The sequence below is a fragment of the Elephantulus edwardii genome, unplaced genomic scaffold, assembly GCF_000299155.1.
Source record: "Elephantulus edwardii isolate Elephantulus edwardi_28Jun2011 unplaced genomic scaffold, EleEdw1.0 scaffold00140, whole genome shotgun sequence".
Classification (NCBI taxonomy): Eukaryota; Metazoa; Chordata; class Mammalia; order Macroscelidea; family Macroscelididae; genus Elephantulus; species Elephantulus edwardii.
In genome coordinates, this window is record NW_006399890.1 from 3,530,215 (window position 1) to 3,544,423 (window position 14,209).

At 43.2% G+C, this 14,209-nt stretch overlaps 1 protein-coding gene across 1 annotated transcript in view; it reads left to right on the plus strand.

Moving 5' to 3' along the window:
* Window positions 1-12,628, plus strand: part of ATG14 (autophagy related 14) — a 41,095-nt gene extending 28,467 nt beyond the window's left edge. The window contains exons 6-10 of the mRNA XM_006894336.1: window positions 863-1,092; window positions 3,467-3,584; window positions 5,103-5,193; window positions 5,281-5,366; window positions 12,322-12,628. Of these exons, the coding sequence (XP_006894398.1) occupies window positions 863-1,092; window positions 3,467-3,584; window positions 5,103-5,193; window positions 5,281-5,366; window positions 12,322-12,628 (832 nt within the window). The remainder of the gene's footprint in view (window positions 1-862; window positions 1,093-3,466; window positions 3,585-5,102; window positions 5,194-5,280; window positions 5,367-12,321) is intronic.
* Window positions 12,629-14,209: the final 1,581 nt, after the last annotated feature.

Here is a 14,209-nt window from a genome sequence, read left to right on the forward strand (position 1 = left end):
GACTTGAGGAAAGATTTTTTTGCAAAAATAGAGTTATCACTAATTTTTCAGTTTGGAAAAAAATAAACTTTTCCTAATAAATGTGCTATGTTAACATGTAATAGTTTTTCAGATGAGGTAATTTTAAATTTTCTCAGGCTTAATTTGTAGAGGGGTTTTCCATTTTTGAAATAAAAAATAATCTTATTAATAAAATTATTTAAAATAGCTTACTTTTATAATTTACATGAAGCATGTTATCCAGATTTGTACTAGTCACCCAGGTAACTGCTGGGTATAAACATCGTCAAACTCTGGACACAAACCATTATATGAAAAAGAGCATGCTACCATTCCTGGATGATGATGAAACCATAGAACATAAGGCCTGACATGTAATATGTATCATAAATAAACAAAAGCTCTTTGGTATCCAGATGTTAAGTATCCTGAGGGATTTTGGAGGAGTAATGGTGACGAATTGGTTAAAGTACTGTAATTGCTAACCAGAAATACAGTGGTCCAAACTCACCAGCTGCTCTAAGAAGAAAGATGTGGCCTTCAGCCTCCTTAAAAATTTACAAACTTAGGAACCTTACGGGGGAAGTTCTGCTTTATCCTGTAGAGTCACAGAGTCATACTTGATTTAATAACAGTCGACTTAGTTTTTCTGTTTTAAACTAGTTATGAGATCAAATGTTTTGAGAATCCAGTAGTTACGGACCATAGCCTATCTTTCTTATTCTTGTGTGGTCTTCTTTATATCTGATAGCAATGATTTTTGTGCTAGTTACATTCCTGCCCTTTTGCACGTCTGTCAAGTATATTACATGTCCTTGAAGATCTAAGTTCTAAAAATCCCCACGTGTCTTCTACCTTGTAGAGATCCTGCAGATATGTCTTCAGAGAGTGATAGTGCCATGACCTCCAGCACTGTGAGCAAGCTTGCCGAAGCCCGAAGGACAACTTACCTCTCTGGGAGATGGGTCTGTGATGATCACAATGGAGACACCAGTATTAGCATCACTGGGCCTTGGATTAGCCTCCCGAACAATGGCGACTACTCTGCCTATTACAACTGGGTGGAAGAGAAGAAAACAACACAGGGGCCTGGTGAGAAGCACAGTGTATATTTTTTCTCTCTCTAATATTTACATAGCCTAAAATTAACCATCAGTGGCATTTACAATCCGCAGTGTTATGCATCCATCTCCTCTCTTTCGTTTCTGAACCTTTTCACCACCCCAAAGAGATCCTCTTCCCAGCCTTCTTTGTGTCTGTGTGGATTTACCTATCCTGGACATTGAATCATATATTATGTGGTCTTTGTGGCTAACTTCTTTCACTTATAATATTAAAATATTTCAGGGTTTATCCATATTCAGCAATATCATGTAACAGAACTTTATTCCTTCTTGTGAGTAATATTCTTTTGTGGGACTCTGTCACATTTTATTTATCCATCCATTAGATGTTGGACTAAAACCAAGCCTGATAGTAATATATTATTATCTTTTAGGGGTCATTATTGCTTAAAAAACCCTCACTATTTAAAGAAGTGTATTTAATCGGTTGTTGTTGGGTACCGTAGAGTTGGAGCTGACCCATAGCTGATCCTCTGGTGGGTTTTCAGAAGCAGTTAATTGTACAGAAGAAAACTGCCCATTCTTCTCCCACCAAGTGGCTCATGGCCTTGAATTGTATCACTTTGGGATTGTAGCACAGCTTCTTGTCACTAGACTACCAGAGTTCCCTAGAATCCCATTTTTATTAAAGAGTTTATTTTAGCATTTCTGAATTGACATTGAAATAGCTCAATAGAAAAATTTAAACTTCTTGCCATGTTTTGTGGTAGAGAAGGGTCAGTTGTGTTGTCACTCACAGATCCTTAGCATGAGCTTGTGTCTTGCAGTGTGTCAGGCAGGGCTGTCCTGGCGTGGCAGAAGTGACTGTCACAGAGGTGACCCTTAGCTCTTCTCTGCAGAAGGAGTGGAGAGGAGGGCAGGAAGCAGGTCCCTAGAGGAACCATACCTGGACAAGTGCCCTGGGGAAAACCAGCAGTGCTGTGGTAGAGGTGGAAGCAGTCAAGGGTCCAGAGGAGGGGCTACTGTATTCGTAGCATAGTCCGGGCAGGCCTCTCCTGGAACGTGATATTTAAGTTGAAATCTGAAAGATGAAACTGGCCAGAGTGAGATTTCCTATCAAAGGAATGGATTATGCAAAGAATTAGTATTTAGAGAGTGTCTGAGGAACTTCAACGGGGCTTGAGTGTAGTGTACAGGAGGGGAAAGAGGGAATGAAAGGAGGCCGGAGAGATGAGCAGGGCCTTGATCAATCCTGGCTATAACAGAAGGGGTTGGATTTCATTGGATGGGTAATAGGAAGCCCGTGGAAGGTTTTGTACAGTGGCATTTCAGAGCTCTGGTATCTTTCTATAAGTGTGGAATTTAAAAAAACAAACTTTTTTTTGAGAATTCAGTTGTTAGAATTTAGAAGTTATTAAGTTTGCTGATAGATTCATTGGGCAGGTATCAATTTAGTATCTTCTAATTTGTGCCTGTTCTGATCACAGTATACCAGTAAGTACTGCTTTTGCTATCTACCAGTGGATGTGCAGTGCTGGGGCCGATTGGTGGTGGGTGTGTACAGCCTTAAATAGGGTGCTCGAAGAAGGCTTCTGCAAGGTAATCATTTAAGCACACACGTTTCAAGGAGCCAGAATATGGTTATACTTCACTGTTTCTGAAGGTTATCAGCTGTATTTGAGTGCGTAATTTGACTTCTCCAAGAAAGGGCTTTTATTAGGATTATGTAAAATAACTTCTTTAAAGTAGTGATCACAGTACTAGGCATATCATGATTTTTTTATGATAACTATGTAGTGAATATAAATGCTTCTTTAGTATCTCCAAGTCTGAGAATCTTGGAACAGATTAGATTTTAGACTAGATCTCAAGGACTCTTAATTGTAAGACTGTTCTCCTAAGTATTAATTGTTCTGGAACACATAAAAGCTACATCCTTAGATCTAAACAAATCAGCGGTTTAGACTTTAATCTCATATATGCTGGGACTGTACAGGCTCATTTGCATATGCTACATCTGAAAATCTAAACAGTTTATTTTCTGGCTGAAGAAGTATGATGAGTAAAGAGTAAAACTTAGCTAGTCATCAGTAATGTAAATGATATAGGGAGCTCTTGTGGCCTAGTGGTGAGAAGCTGCACTACAACCCCAAGGCACACAGTTTGAGGCCACCAGCTGCTCCATGGGAGAAGGATGGGCAGTCTCTTCCCGTCTGATTGACAGCTTCTGAAAACCTGCTGGAGTGTCATCTATGAGTCAGTTCCAACTTGGCAGTACACAACAACCACAGTGTAAATGACACCATTATACATGACAAAGCCCAAATTCCTTAATATTTGGAGATTGGAGATAGTTTAGGCTGGAATTAAAGTTGGTTTATAATTGTGTTTTTATACTTCAGACATGGAGCATAATAACCCTGCATATACCATCAGTGCTGCACTGTGCTACGCCACTCAGCTGGTCAACATTTTGTCCCATATCCTCGATGTCAATCTTCCAAAAAAACTGTGCAACAGGCAAGTATTGAATGTAGTGATCTCTCCTTTCCCCTTTTGAACGGGTCGACCAGGAGGGACGGGGGTGGGGGTGGGGGTGGGGGGTTGGGGAGGCGTGTGTGGCATCCGCGGCCCGAGTTTGCAAGGGCGGAGGGAAGCCCCAGACACCGAACCATCTTTTGCTTTGCTCTCTTAATTTTCTCTTGTTCTTATTTATTCTTACTAAACCTGCAATAAAAATTTATATTTTATTAGGATGGAAAACATTGGGATATAAAATATTGAAGTTATTATCATAAGCAAAATCTGTATTGCATGTATAGACCGCAGTATTCTCCCACTAGGGAAAAAAACCCAAACCAAAAAACCCCCTAAAAGCAACGGAAGAGAAACCAGAGTATTCATACTGTATGCTGCAAGATCCTCCTGTGTAGGAACAACACCAGTTCTAACAGGTTCAGTTTTATTTTAAAATGTATTTGTTTTTTAAAAACACAAAAACTCATGTGGCTTGATAATGAAAAATTTAATGGTCTACTACATCCTCAAAAGACCTGCCTGTTTCCACTCTAGTTAGCCTTGGATTTCATGCAAATATAAAACATATTATTACCACCCATTCTCTTTTTACAACTGAGGTAATTTCATACATTGTTTTTAACGTTTTCAGTTAAGCAGATGCATACTGAGCAAAATTTGCTGCACACCACTAGTAAGGGTACAGTGATGAGCAAACATGGCCCCTGCCCTCTTGGAGACTGTACATTTAAAGGAGAGCACAGATAAGAAACAAATCACACCATATATGGGATGGTGATAAGCACTGTGGAGAAAATCATAGAAGGATGAGAGAAAGGGAGCCTTGAGACAGGGAGGGCTTGCTGGGTAAGGGTGGGCAGGATTGTGGTCAGTGTGAATCTGCAGAGAGGCTAGGCAAACTAGCCTAGGCAGATCCCAGGCAAAGGAAACAGCAAGAGCAAAGGTCTTGGGAAGAGTGAGCTGCTGGTAGGACACCTAGCAGTTAGGAAGGCAAACCCTGTAAGATCCTGAAGAGCTATCGTAAGCCTGTGACTATCATTCTGTAACTGGAGAAGTGCAGAATTTTCCTTTAGAGAAGTCTGCCAAGCTCTAGCCAGTTTGCTAGTGATGCGTCAGAGAATCACTTTACAAATTCACCATTTCATTCTCGGTGACTTCTACTTAGTATTGACTCATAGCTGACACTCCATTGGGTTTCCAGGGTTATAAATCACACAGAAGGAGATTCTTCACCTGTATCCCCAAGGAACCTCCTGTGGATTTGAACACCAGAGGAGAGGCTTAGTCTTTGAGTTGAGCAGTGCATCTTCCTACAGATGAGGCCACCAGAGCTCCCCTCATTTCATGAGGGTGCAAATACTTATGTAGAATAAATTCTCAGAAGTCCACCAGCTCAGAAAGTGCGTGTAGTTGTAATTTGTATAATGCAATTGCTCTTCATGAGGGCTGTAGGATTTCCGCCAGCAAGTACAACTTTACAAAATTGTGTTTGTTTTACAGTGAATTTTGTGGAGAAAACCTCAGCAGACAGAAATTTACTCGAGCAGTGAAGAAATTGAATGCAAATATCCTCTACCTTTGCTTTTCTCAGGTATGGAAAATGTGCTGTGCACTATAAGTTTCAGTTTGTTAGTTGTTGAAAATGTTAATCAGTTCTTTGGGTTTTTGTTTTTTCCAGCATGTAAATTTAGATCAATTACAACCACTCCATACCCTCAGGAATCTAATGTACTTGGTCAGTCCAAGCTCTGAACACCTCGGCAGGTAAGAAGGAAATCTGTTGCTTTTATTCTGTGTTGTTTATATGATGACTTTTAACTAGAGTTGAACTTGTTGGACCTGTGAACCAACCCTGAACACTCCAAAAATGGCAAAAATAATGTAGTCTCCTCCAGGAGGGGAGAAAGAAAACAAACTAGCTAATCACATTTGAACTTTTGTGCTCCTCTTCTTACATAACCATTTATCAGAGGAAATACATAACCATTTATCAGAGGAAAACAAAACAAAGAGAAAAAACTCTTTGCCTAGTGTGTGCCCTCCCTCTGTTCCTGTGTACCTTTCTTTTTTGCCTGTTTGCCCATTCCCTCCCTATCCTCACATGTCTTCATCACAGTTTTCTTCCTATCAGTGAGTCAATCTGGCCATCATTTCTTGGGGATAAAAAAGGTCTGTAGAATAAGTCAGTTTGAAATCATTGGCTTAAAAACAAGAAGCAATAACAGCTGGACAGCCAAGACAGGTCAGTGGGATCTTTTGTTTCTCACACTCCATAAAAGCATGAACTCAGTAAGGCTCATTTTCAGGACCATCCAAGCACCACACCTCTTCAAGGTGCTTATTCTTCTCTCCCCTTTTTCTTAGACATCTCATTTCTGCGGAGACCAGACTTGGTTGACATGTTGGCACATTTGATAAGAGAACCAAATATTAAAAACGAGTATGTACTTTTGAGATTCCCTAACTATCGATCATTTGCTTTGACTCTGGAACTCTCTGCCAGGGGAGGGCCCTCTGGAGTCCCAGCCTCGCCAAGTGTGGACCAGTGTGCCCAGCTTCCTCCATGTTGGGATTAACTTAAGTGGCAGTCTTCTCTTTTTCCTCCCTCCCCTAAAGGAAGCCTTGTCTTGGTTGTCCAGTATTGTTAATAATAGATGGCTTTAACAAACAGATATTTATTCTCACAGTTATAAACTCACTTGTTGCCTTCGAGTCAGAACAGACTCAGAGCTGACCCTGCAGCAGGTCTCCAGTCATGGGAAAAGATTGCCTGTCTTTCTGCCTCAGGGTTGCTGGTGATTTAAACCACCAGAGACGTGCAGACTTTGGGTTAGAAATACACCAGAGCTCCATTTATATGCAGAAATAAGACACAGCCATGTCCGAAGGTCTGAGAGGTCAGCATTGCAAACCCACTAGCCATTCTGTGGGAGAAAGATAGGACTGCCTCCTTTAAGATTCATAGCCTCAGAACCTAACAGAAGGTCACCATGTGCTGAAAGACATTAGAGCACTGAGGGGTTTTAGGGGTTTTTGTAAGAAGCAAAGTTAACGTTTATAGGTTGTGATATAGTTAGTGAACTTGATATCCAGGAGAACGGAGAGACTGATGGGAGTGATGTTCATACGACTCAGTAAATGTACAGAAAGCTTTCTTACAGGCCAAACACAGCCAGTTGGAAAACAACAATGGAGAAAAGTTCTCTTTTACTATAGCTTAAAAAACCTAGAAATCTATGGGAAGATAGATGCAAATCTAAATGAAGAACGTTACAAGTTGTTTTTTTGGTTTTTTTTTTGTTTGTTTTTCTGGGTTTTTTTAAGTTGGTTTTTTTTTTAAATGTATTTCTTGAATGCCTGCTGTGTGTCAACTATTATAAGAGGGTGGGTGGGGTTTTCTGAAGTGCAACTATAAGTACAGTGTGCAAGGACATTCTGAGAAAAAGCAGTCAGGGGAGAAAGGGGACCTCTTGAAGCAAAATTATGGTGTTACTAGCATATGCACAACTGAAACAGAAGAACAGAATAGAAAGTCCAAACACAAACCTTTTATATGTGGGAATGTAATATCTGATAGGTGTGGCATTTTGAATCCAAGCATAATAGCAGTTCCGTGGTGCTGGGCCAATTGGATATTCATATGGGGGAAAAGTTGGATATAGACTACATTCCATACAGAAGAATAAATTCCAGATGGTATAAAAGACTTTTATTTTTTAAAACTGTAAAATAACTAGGAGAAAAGACAATGTTTTATAATCACAGGGTGTGGAGGGAATTTTTAAGCTAGTCACACAAAACCATAAAGGGATGGAGTTACACATTTTACTGGGTAAAAACTCTAACCCTCTCTGTGGTAAAAGATATCATAAAGATAGAAGACAAACAACAGACAGGGTTCACACCCTATATAACAGGAAATCAAATCTAGACTGCTCAGATCTTTGAAATCAAGGAAGACAAGCAGTCTAATAGGAAAGTAAGCAGTTGAGACAAATGAAATGCAAGTAACCAGATTTACGTGATAAAATGTCCAGCCTCAGAAGAGAGGCTGTTCCTTGGAATGGGATCCCGTGCTTGGAAAGGTGGAGGGTCAGTGAAAGAGGGGAAGACCCCAACAAGACGAATTGACACAGTGACTGCCGCAGTGGGCTCAAAGTGTGTCAGAGATGGCAAGGATAGCACAGGATTCAGATCTGTTGTTCATAGGTTGCTAGGAGTCATACTTGACTCAACAGCACCTAACAACAGTGACAGTGCACATGCCTCCATAGTGCCAAAGTCTGACCCAGGCTGCAGGGCAAACACTAGCTCAGCGTCAAAACCTCTGAGTCTGGGAGGAGTGAACAGCTCCTGGGAATTAGAATCGGCCTTGAAAGAAGATAACCTAGAACCGGGAGAACAGGGCAGAGCTTTCCCATCCTCATGTATGTTCCTCAAAAATGAATTTATATTCTAAGGGCTTGGGGCATTCAATCTATAGGTGCCTGAGGGAGGAGCTCAGAGAGGGAGAGTTTCAAGTGTGACCTTTCTTGCACACCTTAACCAGAATTGAGGATCAGAGAAGATTCTTAATGGAACTCTGCTTGGGCTTTCTGTTTCCCTTCTGAGCAGATGAACTGTAGGATCAGAAGAATGAGTTTTCTTTGACATGAAGTCAAGCTAAAGAAAAGTTGAGAGTGAGGGTCTCTGATGACGTAGTCCTGCAGGGAGTTGCATTGTTAGTCTAAAGGATAAGCTGCTCTGCCAGGTCAAATCCACCTCCCTTGTTACTTAGAGCCTCTGACGAATCTGCTGGAGCATCAGCTGTGAGTCAGCTCTGACTTGACAGCAGTGTGAGAGAGACATGCATTCTATCTTTTGTTAACTGTAAATAGTCTTGCTCACTTAAACAATCTCATTTTCTCTCCCTGCCGCAATCACCATACATGCACACGTCTCATTCTCCCTGCCCCCCCCCCCCCCAAGAGAAAATTAGTATTTTGGCTTCTGGGTTTGCTTAAAAAGGTTCCATTATTCAGCTTAAAATTAGAGGAGAGATTTTTGCAGTGTTTATTCTACAGAGATGTTAAGTAGAAGAGATTGGAGTCTTTCTTGAGTTCTATCAGATGTGGCCATAGCTCTTTGTGTCCTAGGCAGGTAATGTACCTGTCACCTTAAGGTGAGAGACCTTGGTGGCAAAATGGCCAGGGGCTTCTAAGGGGATATCTTCACCCACTCCTGCTGCTTTCCAGAAATGTAGGTTACTCATTGAAACCAAATTTGTCTAACTTGGTTCTCAGGGACTTGCCCAGTTATTCATGTTTTATTTTGAATCGTTGACTGAGCACCTGTCCCATGCCAAGTGGACTGTGGCCCTGGAAATTCCAGGCAGAGAGCTGGAGTTCAGTGTGGCCCCACCCCACCCTGACTGAGAATTTTCAGATTGGAGGAAGTGTCCTTTCGTCCATCCATCACTCTTGTCTGTCTCCTGTGACCGGGGACAGTGCTGCAAGGACCCTAAGAGTAGATATGGTGGCACCAGACGAGAACCAAAACACCAGGACCAAGCCTCCAAAGCTACAGGAAAGAGGGAGGGAATTGTGTGGAAGTTGGTCTGGATGCAGAGAGAGGCTGGAGGACTCGGGGGCTTACCCTGGCGGTAGATGCGAGACCCCTTGGAAAGGAAAGTTGAACAGAATCCAAGAGCTTTCTATTTATATTTAGTAAGGGAGGAACGCTTCAGCTACTGGATTAAAAAATTGCTTGTGAGCACTTTTAGTAAGCAAGTGTCACGAGGACGGTGAGACAGCTGCTCCAGCAAGATAAGATGGTACAGATGCGTGCTGCCAGCTGGGCAGGGCCTGGGGAAGTGATGGCAGTGCCTAAGGAGCCTGCATCAGGCGGTGAGCAGAGAAAGAGGGCTTGTGTGTGTGCTGTAGCATGGATGTGGAGCTGAGAGAAAGAGTCTGAGATGCTAGCTAATTCTGGTATCTTGGAGAAAAAAAGATGTCTGCAGGACTGGTGGTCCTCAGTGGAGAGCTCCGCCAGGCAAGAGGACATCTGGGAGTGGAGCCAGGAAGAGAAGCATCTGAAAAGATGGTTTCAGAGTAGATTTGTCAAGTGAAGGGGGGGGTGGGGAGCAATGGGAGGGAAGAGAAGAAGTTTAAGGAAACGAGAGTTACTGAAAAGTGTAACATGCTACTCCAGGTGGTCCTTGGTCCTTTGAAGGAGAATGTTTTAGAGGGCAGGAGTGAAAGGGAAGCAGGATTATGGGAGAACTCCAATCCCATTTGCAAAGTAATAATTTCTAGTCTAGTAGAAGCCTAGTAAACTGAGGCCTGCCTGTTCCAAGGTACTTTGAAACAGAAACAGCTCCCTTTAGGCTAAGTTGAGAGAAAGCCTGTGGTGCGTGTTCGGTTTAGTTGGTTTAGTTATTATTACCTGTGAAGCCCTCAGAGCAGGGCTGTCCTGGAAGAGTGAGGTCTCTTGACCTGGAGATAGTGAGTCAGCACTTGGGCTCTGCCAAGGGACACTGGAGGCCTTCACTGGGCTCTTAGAACTCTAGAGGCTGTTAGAACATAAATTAGAACAATAGTTTACGTTTTGTTGTTGTTTTTAACCTCTCTAATTTTTCTAAGAATAATTACCACTGAAACCATGTACAGAACCAGAACCTGAGTGCCTGTCTTGGGAGCAGCAGCGGGAAGATAGAGGCTGTTGTTGAGACTTAGTGCTCCCCTGTAGCCACTCCATGTAAATCCAGGGGGGCTGTGGGTGGGAGTAGCTGCCACTGAAGGTCAAGCAGTCAACCCCTCCTGGGCACAGGCTGATGAGCACTTCAGCGAGGAAAAGGAAAAGGCAGAAGTTCTGCCTGTGTGTGGGTCGCCAGCAGTTCCACAGAGCCTCTTTGAGGGGCGATAACAGGGTGAGGCCTGAGAAAGGTTATTGGATTTGGCAGTGGAGATATTATTAGGGAGCCCTTGGGAAATAAAAAACTATTCTTTTCCCTTGAAATACAGTACAGAATTATGCACTCTGCCAACTGAGTATCTTCTTAATATTTCTTTATTTCATGCAGTAAGTGTGTCTCTGAAAATTGTGATGATAGTTTACAATGTGTGTGAGTGCCTGCGGCATTCCAAGGCATGCTCCATGCAGGCACACATACCATTTATGTCTTTTGGGTTTTAAGAGTTATAAGGTGGTGGTCCCCCATCCCCCCTACTGTGGCTGGAGAATTATTTTGAACTCTTGGCAGTCCCGGTATCTCTGAGGACTGTGCACTGGACTTTTCTTCTCGCCACCCCTAGTTCGGTTAAAACCTCCAGCCTCTCCAGATCATCTCAACTGGTCTGTACACACAGAAACTCCATAAGGCCTGAAATATCTCTGTTTGTTCGTGAGCCACTTATTACTTGCTATACAAATTAGTCTGAGATCTGGACAGTAACTAAATATGACAAAGAATTGATGCCTTTGAGTTATATGCTGGAGAAGAGTATTGAACATACCATCGACTCCCAGGGGAACAAACAGGACTATCCTGGAGAGGGTGAAACCAGGTTGCTATTTGGAGGCAAGGATTTTGAAACTCCATCTCACATTCTTTGGGCATGTTGCCAGGAGGGACTAGTCCTTACAGAAGTGCATCATGCTTGGAAGGGTAGGAGGTCAGCACAGGAGAGGAAGACTCTGGATGAGATGGATTGGCACAGAGACTGAGACACTGAGGGCACATGTGTTAGAGATAGCTCAGGATAGGGCAGAGGTCAGAGCCATTGTACAAATAGGCCATAGTAGACTCGATCAATGGCACATAACAATACTGATTAATAGGGAACTCTGGTTGCCTAGCAGGTAAGGAATTGTGCTGCCAACCAAAAGACTGGCAGCTCAAATCACCTAGCTGCTCCAAAGTAGAAAGATGGGCAGTCCCTTTCCATGATATTTAACAGCTTCTGAAAACCCACTGGAGAGTCAGCTGTGAGTCACTTCCCACCCAATGACTTGGTGGTTGTTGTTGTTGTTGTTAATACTTAACATGCCAGAGCATACATCAAGTAGCTATTCTTCTAATTATCTCTAATTGGGATGCTATACATTTACTCCATGTAGATATTGTTAGATGCTGGTAAGTCACTTCCAGCCCGTAGCCACCATGTATAAACACTGCTCAGTCCTGCACCTTCCTAAGATCCATGGGAGCCCCTGGTTGTAGCATGGTGTGGCCCATCTCGGCGATGGCTCCCAGTCTTCTCTCGTGGATTTCCATCTTACCAGGCAGCTGACATCTATCCATAAGGCAGATTTGTTCATTCTTCTGGCAGTCCAGGATATGTTTAATAGTCTTCACCAGCACCACAAATCACTCATCATTTCTTCTTCAGTCTGTCTTAGCTCAGCAGTTGAAAATACTTCCTTATGAGGCAGTTGAAAATACCTGGGTCAGGCACAAGTCCTGAGAGTGATACTGCTGTCGTTCTGGGGTCAGCATGGGCAGCCTTTTCTCTGACCCAGGGTCTTCATAACGGGAGAGGAGCGATTGAAGGGAGTTGTGGTGTGGTGATTGACGCCATTACTTGGATGACGGTTACTATGTAGGTAAAGAAAGCCCTTCAGTCTTGTACCACCTTGTGCGGTGGTGGCCCCTGGGTCTCCACCCAGGAGAGGCCACCCTGGGCCTGAGGAGTAGAAAGGTCTAACTGTCCCCGCCTCGGTTGTCACCCTCTGCACACAGGTCGGGGCCTTTCGAAGTGCGAGCTGACCTCGAGGAGTCCATGGAATTCGTGGACCCTGGAGTAGCTGGAGAATCAGATGAGAGTGGAGACGAGCACGTAAGTGACGAGGAGACCGACCTGGGCACAGACTGGGAGAACCTGCCGAGCCCCCGTTTCTGTGACATCCCCTCCCAGCCTGCAGAAGTCTCCCAGAGTCAGAGCGCCCAGGCATCCCCGGCCATCGCCAGCAGCAGTGCGGGCGGCATGATCTCCTCGGCTGCGGCCTCAGTCACCTCCTGGTTCAAAGCGTACACTGGACACCGCTAGCGAGTGTGGACACGGACATACCCCGGGCCATCGAGCCCCTCTCCCACTACACTCTAGCCGACTATAGTTTAGAGCGTGCCTGGAGCAAAAAACATTCAACTCTTGGCTTGGGGTGGTGGTTTTTCCCCCTTTCAGTAGGGAGACCTGCTTTTCTGTTTGCCAGGTATGAACGACATATTATAAAATGGGTCTGTGCTTTTGACAGTAAGACAGAGGACTCAAAGGCCTTTCTTCCCACTCCCGAGTTGGTGGAATAGCGCTTTGAGGAAGTGGTTCGCTTCGGGTGCCTGCGATCAGATACAGGACGGAAGCTGGGCCTGCGCACGTTGAGTTTTAGAGGTTGAGTCACACGCAAGTGACGAACACCTGCAAGATGTCTCATAGGACTTTGTTTTGATGCTGGCATTTTTCGTGCTGAGGCAGTTTGAAATATTTGATGTCCTTATCATTTGGCCATCTTGGCTTTTTAGGACAAGGATTTCAGTGGTTTGGGAGGAGTGAGCTCTTTTTGGAGCAGTAGTTTTGAATGACTTCATCTGCGCTGCTCTGGCATAGCTCGTCAGACATTCCTGTGTTCCTTTCTCCCCCCACACCAAAGAAACTAAGGTCTTTTCCCTTTAGGACCTGTGTGTCCCTGAACAGAAGGAATCCTAGCTGCAACAATGTCCCAGAAGTTTTAAAGTGATCTTCCTGAATTCTGAGAGAAAATAAGCTCATTCTTCGCTAAGATTTTTTTAATTCCTGCCATCTAATGAAAATTCTTTTCTGTGAGTGAAATTCAGCCATTAAGGCCACTCCCTTATGTAAGCTGAATGCCTGTCTGGGCAGAGGTGACAGACTCCATCAGTGACCTCTCATTCTCCTGGCGTTCCATTTCTTCTTAAGGGATTTAGTTAGGTGGTGAGCGTTTCCTTGGAAAACCATCCCATTTGTTTCCTCTAAGTATTTGTTGCTCTGAAGACACTACCTTGGCTCAGAAATGCAGAGCAGAACTTCAAACCCGATACTGCTTTTCTGTATCCTGGGGAAAGTTCGGACGACAAAGAATTTCCACTCACCAAGAGAGCACCTTTAGCGAGTGTCTTGTCATTCTCTTAGTGACAATCTTACAAGAAAACTGTAATGAGTAAGGCATTATGTACAAATACGTAAGTAGGTTTTTCTTTCTTTTTAATAATGGCAAAAAAAAAAATCCAGCAAATTCTTAGCAGGCATTATTACCATATCTTGTTAGCATGATAGTACCTCAGCTAAAACAGAGGTTTTCTTTACCCTAGTTTCTTTTCTCATTGTAATTATAGTTGATACTTTGCTTCCAAATCTGAGGTGCTATATAGCTTTTGCTATTGGTATATTTGGAGTTTCATAGGAGTTTCGCATGGGGCAGGTTTATTTCTATTGAGGAATATCAAATTCCTTGATTCTACGAAGTTTTCCAGTTAGAGAATAAACATGCTTTTCCAGACCATGAAAGTTCTTAGCTAGCCACTGCTTAAATTAGCTTCCTGGCTGCTGGACTTGCATTGTATTATCTGGTTCTGTGGTTCACACAAGAGTGGGTATGGTAAACTTGAACACATA